The sequence below is a fragment of the Osmerus eperlanus genome, chromosome 11 (assembly GCF_963692335.1).
Source record: "Osmerus eperlanus chromosome 11, fOsmEpe2.1, whole genome shotgun sequence".
Lineage (NCBI taxonomy): Eukaryota > Metazoa > Chordata > Actinopteri > Osmeriformes > Osmeridae > Osmerus > Osmerus eperlanus.
The window spans coordinates 13,016,906-13,028,402 of NC_085028.1; the positions used below are offsets into that span (position 1 = coordinate 13,016,906).

The 11,497-nt window shown below is 44.5% G+C and overlaps 1 protein-coding gene across 1 annotated transcript; it reads left to right on the plus strand.

Moving 5' to 3' along the window:
• Positions 1-1,437: 1,437 nt before the first annotated feature.
• Positions 1,438-7,926, plus strand: si:dkey-24p1.6 (protein sel-1 homolog 3). The gene is made up of 23 exons (XM_062473737.1): positions 1,438-1,737; positions 1,831-2,302; positions 2,400-2,526; positions 2,630-2,751; positions 2,859-2,974; positions 3,432-3,493; positions 3,576-3,708; positions 3,798-3,933; positions 4,034-4,171; positions 4,250-4,455; positions 4,553-4,732; positions 4,820-4,939; positions 5,126-5,266; positions 5,355-5,417; positions 5,727-5,900; positions 6,024-6,151; positions 6,353-6,436; positions 6,544-6,634; positions 6,738-6,825; positions 6,908-7,014; positions 7,131-7,258; positions 7,388-7,493; positions 7,578-7,926. The coding sequence occupies exons 1-23, from the start codon at positions 1,669-1,671 to the stop codon at positions 7,668-7,670; spliced, it is 3,084 nt and encodes a 1,027-aa protein (XP_062329721.1). The 5' UTR covers positions 1,438-1,668; the 3' UTR covers positions 7,671-7,926.
• Positions 7,927-11,497: the final 3,571 nt, after the last annotated feature.

The window sequence follows — 11,497 nt, forward strand, 5'->3', positions numbered from 1 at the left end:
GACCTGACAGTCTTATCGTAGAGGCTGCAGAATTAGCTATTATAATTGGGTAGGCAATTACTGTGGGAGGCAGTTTTGGCATCACTAGAACGACCTTGGCCGGGTTTCCCAGATTCGTTAAGAAGCTCTTAACGCTAAGAGCTTCTTAACCCTTGTGTTATCTTCGGGTCATTCTGACCCATCAGCCGTGTGACCCACCGTCGTATTGCGACAAATTTACCTCATACAAAAACAAAGTGAAGCATTTTCTTTTAACCGTTGGGCTGTCTCAGACCCCCCACATTGCAAAGGTTAAAAGAAAATTATTTTTATTAGTTTTTGTATTGGGTAAAACTGGGTAAACACAACGCTCTTAGAACGCTCCTAAGAAGCTCTTAGCGTTAAGAGCTTCTTAACGAATCTGGGAAACCCGGCCCTTATCTCTAATCCATGACAGGGTATTGCAAGGTCTAAAATATTTGGTAACAGGGACACCTTTCATCCAGACTTATTTTTTATCTGAGGTTTTCAAAGTGGTAGGCTATTTGTAATCCTCCGTAGGTAGACAATCGGTTGTTTGCTATCGTCGTAAACGATCACTGTTCATCCGCACTCACAAACAATACAAGCACATACTATTATGTTTTATAAATTCGATTTACAGATCCTTAACACATAGGCTACTTGCTATTTGTTGAGGGTTCTGTGAGAGCACAAATGGGCTAGGGCCAGAACCATAACCAGACACGCTCACCAAACAAACAAAGCCGCGCTGCAAACTCCATAGACACGATCTCCCCCTTAAGAGGACTCGGTTTGACAGTATGGATGTAAACAAAAGTTTTCGCTCATCCTACAGTTGAAAATATGGAATTCTATTGGTACCTTATAAAGCAGTAACATTTGTACCTCTTGCACGTTGAAGCTGTAAATGGATTCTGCTGTCAGTGTATGTGTCCGTCTGTCCGCTCACAGTGAACTGCACTACGCTGATGCATGCAAACTACTGGAACACCTTCTGGGTCAGGGGAAGTGATTGACAGGAGCATTTTGTCGATTCAACTCATCTCTATTTCTCCTTTTGAGCTACTATTTATGAAAACATATTTGTACAAAGAACTAAATAATTTTGCATCTTCTGTGACGTTCTAAACTTTTATGGCACTCCTGCATGATAGCAATAAACTATTTTGAATGAAAGACGACTTGTTCTTTAGGCGAGAGACGGTTAGCTAGCAGTAGCGCATGTGTTAATTTACATATTTTATAAATCATTTACACATTTACTACAGGAAAAAGTGAATATCATACAATATTTTTATTTCACTATCAGCAATGAAAAATACTAGGTAATTATTCAGGCGACACGACACACTCAGCACCGGCAAGGTGGAGCTGCTTCTAGTTCAATATTTACCTAAGGAATTCATTCACCTGAGGAAAACAGGATATCAGTCCGGACTTTCAGATTTCAAGGTGTCCCCTAGAGGAATGTACATTGCTTTACTTCTAGAAAGGAAAATCTGCTAGGCTATGTCTGACATTGTGCATTATTGTTATTTTATTGGTGTGTAGGCCTATAATTTATACCGTCTGCGTGTTTTCGACAGATTTTTAATCAAGATCAAGTGTGTTATTCAGAATGCAACGTTGAAGTCTCGCTTCTACTGTACAACTAGCATTGCTTTGATGAACACCTGGACTATGGGGCTTCACAGGGTGGATACGTGTGTCCTGCTGATTCATCTAAGTTTGCAGGTAGGCTAACTGCAAATTAGTGTGCTGTACTAGGTCAGTCATACTTACAATTCTCATACTGATACTATCCTATTTTGCTGGCTTTATGTATAGGTCGTCTGGAGTTGGGATAAAGTGGTCTTCCTGAACCCACCCGATGAGCCTGTATCAGGGTACCCATTAAGAGTGTCATACTCCTGTGATAAACCAATGTTGGTCCAGCTTGAATGTATCGTCTCCTTTGACACTGGAAAAACATCCACGGTCCTCCAGAGAAACTGGAACTGTGAACCAGGCCCAACTAGGGTACACACTCTGATCCTACGGCTGCCTGACTGGCTGGTGTACCAGCCTGACTGGGCTGTTCCAGTCTCTCAGTGGGTCCACAGTGCCATGCTGCGGGCTTCTCTCAGAGACTATGGATCAACGTTTAGCCATGGGACCTCCTTGGCGCAGCGGGCTGTAGCTGTCCTGCAGACCAACCCTCCCCTCAGCCGGCCCCTGAAGCAGCACAGGCTCTGTCCTGACTGGAGAGTACAGATGCTGACCAAAACCACCGCCATGCCAAAGTGTCCGTCTGAACAAGGTAATGTAGATTTAGGTTTTGGTTGTAGCAGAAAATGTTGTATTCTTATCAGATATAGAACTGATACCCCCAACCCATCAAACAATATCCCACACAGTGACAGCCCATTTGCTGTCCTCAATCTACGCCTCAGCTGGAGAGAAATATGGGGTTATGAGGACATTACAGCCTTACAGCAGTGAGGTTCTGGAGCACCTGCGTCTCAAGGCGGTCTCCTTCCCATGGTACTGTAGGTCATCCATGTCTGAGCTCTCAGCAGCTCTGGGTTTGTGTTGGTCATATGCACCCACTGGAGAGAACAATATTGATGTTTTCCCTCGTTTCCAGGTGTGCACTGTCCATGTGGGTGTTCCTGACCCAGTATTGCCAGCAGAGATACTGTGGAATGCTTTATCACATAGACTCTAGCAGTGACTATGCCACACCTACACTTTTCCTCACCAATACAGGTATAGGCACAGTTTTTGCTTGAATGCAGGTGCAAAGTAAGTCATTATTTTGGTTCCAGAGCTGTGATGCAATGTGTACTGGACGCCCCACCCCTCTCTGCCTGCAGGCAAGGTACACATCCAGATGCATGGAGGCTCTGCGGTGTCCTCTGCCTTCCTGTGTGCCTTCCAGGTGCCTCTGGGCCAGTGGTGTCGCCTTAACATGGAACTGCGTGGAAGAAAGGTACATGTCCAACCGAACAGCAGTAATGCAACTGAACACTGCTCTGTAACAGTACTGTAACTGAACACTGCTCTGGAGCAGTACAGTAACTGAACACTACTCTGGAGCAGTACTGTAACTGAACACTGCTCTGGAGCAGTACTGTAACTGAACACTGCTCTGTAACAGTACTGTAACTGAACACTGCTCTGGAGCAGTACTGTAACTGAACACTGCTCTGGAGCAGTACAGTAACTGAACACTACTCTGGAGCAGTACTGTAACTGAACACTGCTCTGGAGCAGTACTGTAACTGAACACTGCTATGTAGCAGTACTGTAACTGAACACTGCTCTGGAGCAGTACTGTAACTGAACACTGCTATGTAGCAGTATTATAACTGAACACTACTCTGGAGTAGGTATGTAACTGAACACTGCTCTGAATTAGAATTGTAACTGTTTTCAATGCGTTTTAGGTTGATGTCACCATGGTGTGTCTGGATGGAGAACACAAATCGGTTTATTTTGCACAACACATGTAAGAATCTGACATTCTGTAATGTAGTTATGAACGCCAAAATGTCTTTCTCCATCATTTGCGAAAATGATTACTTCCTCAGATTCACCCATCATGTGGAGCTGGATGATACAGATGGCTATGTTGTGATTGGTGGAAGCCAGTATGTGAATGGTATCAAGGGTTATTATGGGCCCATGGTGTACTATCGCAATCGAATTCCTCCACTGACCACGGTAAGAGGTCTAGAGATGTCTGTGCAGAGATCCATGATTCATGTGCACTTGAACATAACTTCACATCTGAGCTCCTGTGTGGTCCACAGTCTGAAGAAGTACTTGTTCCAGGATCGATCATTAAAACAAATTTGACGGGATGGCTGCAGTCTTGTCACAATCTTCAGTCAGAGCTACAAGTCAAAACTAGTCAATATCTACAGGACAAGAGGAGAATAGAGTCAGGTAAATACCTTAGTTATCCACTAGATGTCGCTGTTACCCAAAGGAATGTAAAATGTGGAGTTGCACAGCACAATCTAATCAGAAACCAGTTCTTCTCCAGAGATCTGTATGGGGGCTTTTTGCCAGTGGAGATTGAGACTTCCCCGGCCAGTGCCTCAGTGTGTAAGCTGGGAACACCCAAGCGTCCCTCGAAGACGCCATGCTCTACAGCTGTCAACATCACTAGCCTCCAAACACGGTAAGATAAGGACAAAACAATGGGTTCTGCAGCTAGTTCTTCCCAGGCTGCAGATTAGTGAGCTCTGATGTTCTGCAGGCGGTGGTGAGGTAGACCTGGTGGCGGTGGGCCAAGCCCTGTACTCCCTGTCTGTGCGTCTGCTGGACCAGGGCAGGAATACTGGGGTGGTGGGTAAGATCTTGCCCCTACTGCTGCAAGCAGGCTGTCTGGGGAACAACCAAGCTCTGCATACGGCCTCCGTGATCTACAGAAGCGGCCTGGGAGTTTCCCTGCAGCCGGACAAGGTGCGCGTGCGTGTATGGTGTTTAGTCATAACACACAAGGAAGTTGTTTCTCTATTCACTGCCTCTGATGGGAACTTGACTGAATGTCTCCCTCTAGGCTTTGCAGTTGTCTCTGGTGGGAGCCCAGAGAAACAGCAGACTGGCACTGCTTCACTTAGGCCAGCTGTACTACCTGGGTGAGTCTGGTATCACCCCAGACCTTGACCTGGCCTATGCCTACTACTCCCACATCGCCAAGAAGACATCCTCAGACCGGCTCAACCCCTCACCCCAGCAGGTATGTCCTGGGACCGAGGTCTAGCGGACCGGTCTCAGATCTTTCTCTCTGTCACGTGAACAACTTCGATCTGTTGTCTCTCTGCAGACCTATGTAGAGTCTGTTTACCTGAACAACGAGGAGGTGCTGAGGCTTCAGACCAATGAAAACCACGACCTGTTCCACTGGTTAAAACTCCAGGCTCGTAACGGAGCAGCAGACGCAGAGGTAGACTTGACTCCCAGACTTCGCGTTCACCATGTTTTTTTTTATTCAGCATCACGAACAAACAAATCATGTTTTCAAATGTGCAAATGTAATGTTCATTACTAGGGTCTCTTTCAGATGGTAGTAGTTTTACAAGCAGAGTCAGAGTGATGTGGTGATCTGTCTACAATCCCTCATGTCCTGCAGCAAACAGTGGCCCGCATGCTGTTCTGGGGTCAGCAGGGGGTCTCTCCTGACATCCACACTGCTGTCAGACACTATGAGAGGGGAGCTGTCCGCCTGGAGGACCCTACATCCATGTATGACTACGCCATTGTGCTGCTCCTGGTCAGGGTTCACTCTCACATCCACAGTCACTTGCTGATCTGCAGTTACAAACTAAAGCCTGTGATGACGGTCCCTTCTTCACTCTCAGGGACATGGCGTCCAGAAGGACATCCCACGGGCTGTGATGTTCCTGAAGAAATCAGCCGAGCAGGTAGCGTTCCAAACGGGACATGATATCTTGTTTCTTAATCTATCGCCCCGCTCTTAATCGACATCCGTATCACCAAAGTAACGGCAGCATGTCTGAACATTTACATTTAGACATTTAGCAGACGCACTTATCCAGAGCGTACAGGGACAGGGACATTCTCCCAGAGGCAAGTAGGGTGAAGTGCCTTGCCCAAGGACACAACGTCATTTGGCACAGCCGGGAATCGAACCAAAAACCTTCGGATTAATAGCCCTACTCCCTAACCGCTCAGCCATCTGACCCCCATGAACGTAACGCTCTGTCTCCCAGGGCTTTACCCCAGCCCTCAACGCCCTGGGCTGGTACTATGAGCGCTTCGAGAAGGAATACGAGCTGGCGGTGCAGCTGTGGGAGCAGGCGGACGCCCAGGGCAGCCCGGACGCAGCCATGAACCTGGGAGTCATGTACGCCCTAGGTCTCTACCCTGGCAAGCCTGCAGACCAGGTCAGACACGAATAGACTGAATTGGCACCTACTGAACACTGCCACAGTAGAACCTCTTGGACATCTACACACACACCCCCGTCCAGTCACCTTTCATAAGTCATGCTTTGCCTGTTGCTCCAGTTCAAGGCGTACCAGTACTACCAGAAGTCTGCCCAGAGGGGCCATGTGGACGGGGCCATCCAGCTGGCGGACGCCTGGACAATGGGGCTCCGTGGACATGTCCAGAGACATCCTGCAAATGCAGTGCTGTGAGCAGCTTAGGAATACGGTTTTGTTCTTATTTTGTAGAATAGTAAAGAGGAGATGTTTATGGCCTACCAACACCATGACTGAAGCTTAGCTGAGTCTGTCTGTTTGTCTGATGTACACAGTTAAACCTCAGGTTTGTTTATATTCAGATTGGCCTTAGCTTTCTATCTATCTATTTGATTTGTTTGTTTTTTTCACAGGTGGGCCAAGTGGGCAGCAGAGCACAATGGGTATCTGGGCATGAACCTAAGAAAGGCCTTGAACTCATATTTCAAAGGAAACATGTAACTATCTTGTACAAAAAATAATTAATAATATAATAATAATTAATTCTGATCCTGAATGTTTGGGATTTTTTGGCATGTTCATAATATATTGTTCTCGTCCACAGGTTAATGTCTTTCTTGTATTACCTGATGGTAGCGGAGTCAGGATATGCTGCTGCTCAGTTTAATGCAGCGTACCTTTGTGAACACAACACTGTGAGTGTAGCTTGCTCAAATGGAAAATATATTTGGACCAGCGATATGCATTTCAGGATATGACTATCAACGAAGGCCAACTGTAACCAATGTCTACCTATAGGGAGGCTTCCTGTCCCCTGCTTATGCGGCCCAGTGCATGAGGAGATACTACAACCTCACCATCCGCTGTCAAGACCCAGATCCTTACGGTGTCTATGCCACTTACCTCCTCTCTACCCACTGATATGTATAGGTCTTGGGTGAGTTGTCAACTGTGTTCTTTCGTTCCAGCCCTGATCAGAATGGGAGACCTGCTGTCTGAAGGTCACGAAGGCAGACGCGATGTGGCGGCTGCGGCAGACATGTATAAACAGGCGGCGCTCAGGGGCGACCCACAGGTGAGGCAGCTGAGGTCGTCCCGCTGAGAAAGATGTGATGGACCTGAGTCGAATGTCCTACACTGCTACTGGTTTGATGTTTAATGTTTGGAGTGTGTGTCTCTGTCCTGCCACAGGGATGGTACAGCCTTGGTCTGCTTGTTCAAGCAGAGCAGAAGGTACCTTTACCTGTGCTGGCTCAGCTGGGGCTGGCTGAGCTCTACGTGGCAGATAGCAGTGTGCTGATGTCCGTTCTCTACCACAGGTCTGTATGCCAACTATGTGGACAGACCACCTCAACAGTCACACTCACAGCTGATGTTAGTCCTGGTCACGCTCTAGCTATACCTGAAGAACTATACTGAGTTGGTGTTTCTTGTTGTCCTGTCTGAAGATGCAGAGACTCCAATGGCACTGCTGACTCTTACTTGCCTTGTAGCCTGGCTCTCTTCAGCGCCTACATGCAGTCCCTCCAGAGGGACTGCAGAGAGACTTTTACGGTTTGTTACTCTCATTTCTGAACATGTGCTGTGTTCAAATGTACAGTATTTACTGTATAATCATGGTGTTTTGTCCATGTGTAGTTGACTGGCTCAGTGGCCTTAGCTGTGGTAGCTCCGCCCATTCTACTTCTCTTCCTGTGGATCCTCCGGGGGCGTGGCTCCTTGCATCTATAGGGGAGCCTAGCAGCCAATCAGCTACACCGTTTCAGCTGGCATTTGAGTCTATCAGCAAATTGAAGAGAACGACTGCTGCATCAGAAGCAGCACTCTAGAATCATAACTGACGATGAGGTTGGGAAGAAGTTTTTTCATTTTTCTTAAGCAGATGGAATGTTATTTTGAGGTTTTAAATATCATGATTTGACTTCAAATTGTACGTGTTTTTCTAAGTCAAAAATGCTTTTACAAAACATAATAAATACATTTTTACTCTACAAATGAGCAGTGCATCATTAAATCCGAGGGTGCTGTACATACTGTAAATCCTCAGCAGTCTGTAGGGGGCAAGTGACTGTAAAATGTTACCAGGATTTAACAATATTTAACTGCAATATTTCACAATAAATCATCGTATTATAACTTTACAGGCTTTAACGGCAATAATCCCAATATCATGTTGTAATGTAGAATTTACTGTGAAATCAATGTAGACACAGTAAGTTACTGTGAAAGAAACGATACCGGGATTTCACAGCATTTTGTTGGGTTATTTCACAGTAAAATACTCTTTTCAAATCATCCTTTGAGATAACCCAGTACATTACTGTAAAACTAGAATTGCACTTGAACTGCGCTGCATTGTGGGATCAAGAAGAGACAGGTGGATACAGCACAAGATACGAGGGCTCGAAGGCAGTGTGCGAATTACGGGGGGGTTCGGGGGGGTCGATACATTTCGGGGGGGTCGATACATTTATATATCGTTCTTACCTGTAATCGTAAATATTACAATATATTATTTACCATATTCATTCAGTAACAGTTTGGTGATACACAGAAATGTTGACTTTATGGCAGGGAATATCACACACAGTATTACACTGACTGATCTAGTCAAAATTCACTCAATAAACACAGCGCGAGTGACAAGTGCCCAATACAACTCAAGAAACAGCGCGAGTGACAAGGCAGTGTGCTGGTTCAATCACCTCAGTGTAGCTACGTAGCGGTAAGTTTTGCGTCGTGAGAAAGTTCAAGAAAGGCAAGTTAGCTATCTAATACCCCCCAAAAATCTGTCACGAATGTATTTGTAATGGCAATTAGCTGTAGAATATTCACAAGAATGTTAATGATAGAAACATGGTTAACCATCCACCAACTTAAAAGATAGCTATCGCTAGCTCTGTATCAAGCAAGATAGCTTAATTTATCTGTCTCATTGCTTGTCAGAATCTGGAGAGATTTCCAACTACCGTATTTTGTGATGAACAGTCAGATATGTTCCTCTGGTAGTTTTGTAAAGATCAACTTTTTTTTATTTCAGAAAGAAATGACTACAATAGTGTTTGTAGTTTTAGTTCGTGTGTGCCATTGCCGTTTACTGGGTTGGGGCGGCGGCAGGGGTGAACTTCGTGGGGGCACTAAGTTGACCCCCCCCCCCCCCCCCCGATTGTCATTGTATAATTCGCACACTGCTCGAAGGTACACTCACCGAAATGGCATAGTTTATTACATCTATTTGATTTTATATAAATAGTAATTTTCTCAAAATGTATTCATTAAAATTCCTTAGAATGAGCATAAGTCATAAGTAAATATGGCTAGCTGTGAAACAAGCAAGATTCAAAACTCGTATGAGATTGGTTTACATGCAATTTTTAGGAAGTGAAATAGTTTTGAGGTGGAAATGACGTCAGTTTTCGCGCTTTCCCAACCGTTTCTTTTTTCCACCATTTCACCACGGCGCTGCCTGCCAGGATCGTGACTTTTGCTCTGTAACGGTAAACTATCTGCAGTCATCCAATTTAGTTGCTAGTAATCTCTGTGCGTACTTGTGCAGTTAATACCGTACTTCACTGATTTGAATAATCAAATCCAGTAAATCCGTCATGATTGCAAACATTTTCGTCTAGTTTGATGGCTAGCTAAGTCTCACATGGTCGATGCTTCAGCTAGGGTGGCTAATTTGCGTCTGGCGTCAGTGAAATAGGAACACAGACTATGTTGCCTCAGCTAAAGATTCGTAGCAAGTACTGTTCAAATTATACATACAAATTTGTAGGTTTTTGCCAGCTCCAAATTTAGGATAAACTATTAGCTAACTCTGCTGTGGGTCAGCGCGAATGCTATTTTTATAGTTAAGTATTAACATTGGAGTGAACTAGTGTTGCACAGTAAACCTGTACTAAAAAGAGACACTCTTACATAGCTTCAGTGTCCCTGTGCATACATAGGAGACAATCACTGCAAAAGAGCTGCAGTTTCGGTGCAGACAGGAGAACCTAGCAGAACGCCATCTCTGTAGCACTCCACCCAGTCCAGAACCCGGGGTCCTGAAGTCTCGACTCTTACGATGCGATGTTAATATACCTCTCTGATCTAACGAGTCTGGCTAACTGTCGTGACCTCTCAGGTGGGCTATGGCTGCGATGGAGAGCTGGAGAGATGGTTGTTCTGCTAGGTTCTCCTGTCTCTGCACAGGAACTGCAGATCTTTTGCAGTGATCGTTAATGAGCCTAATGACGAATCATGGTCAGAATTATGATGGCCCATGCTACACCTCCTACACCTCCCCTAATTCCAGATTGATGGTAAACAATATAAAACAGTACATGGGAAGTCCGAAAGTTAAATTGTTGAATTTAATAGTGAATGTAATACTTGTTATCATTATTAAAAAGTTAAAATGAGTTTTGTCTTTGTTGTCTTTGTTCTTGCTTCGACTTTTAATTTAGCAAATCCAAAGCACGTTTGTGTGGTAAAATCACAGTTAACAAGTCAAATTTGCAGTATTTTGCAGTGTTATTTAAATTGTAAATGTACAGTAAATTACTGGCTACTAGTTGCATTACTTTTACAGTAAAAAACATAGAAATACAGACAATCACTATAATTTTTTATACAGCAAGACGATGTAATTCCACAGCTACATACTGCTATATCACAGTAATCCAATGGCATGACAACTGAATTTACAATATACCGCTGTAGTTGCATTGCATTTTACTGTGAAATGTTTACAGTTCATTATTGTGAAACATGTGCAATACATTACTGTGAAATATTTATAATAAATTACTGTAAAATTACTGTGAAAGTAATGCAACTAGTAGCCAGTAATTTACTGTAAAGTTACAGTGAAATATTTTCTTTCCCTGAACTTACTAATGTGCTCTCCCCTGGAGGCATCAGAGCTACTGCTACAGCTAATGAAGGCTATACAGGTTAAGATCAAATATGAAACTAAACCAGTTCTCTCATCAGATTTTGTATCCGTTCGTGATCAGATGAATCCAGAGCAGTTATAGCCTCCACTTTACTTAAAACAGACGTGACCACTTCGTAGGTACACTTGGCCGACTTCAGCTCGCACTCGGAATCGAACTCGCCACCTCCAACATCTCAAGCGAGGCGGCAAGGCCACTACCAGTTATGCCTACGAAAATTTAGCTTTTAACAGGCACAGGTGGCCTTTATAGCCTACATACCTGAGAGTTTAACTGATCTACACCGGCGTTTTCCCATTTGATCTGGAGTCATATAAAATTACATTTTTACATATGCCCCAATCCGCGCACATTCCCAGTCGCCGTGGAAAGGTGGATATGATTCACGGGGCCCATGGCTTGGAGGGGGGCCATTACTGTCTGGGTTTTCATGTCTGTTATTTGTCAATCAAATCAATATTAAACAGCAAAATACTTGAGAGTTGAGCCAACAGGCTGCCACTCACGTATTGGCCGTGAGACACGCATATGATTTGTTATGATTTATTGAGTATATGCTTGAGTGTTTATGATCTTAAACTTTAAATAACATTTTCTCATTCGTAGCACCCCCCC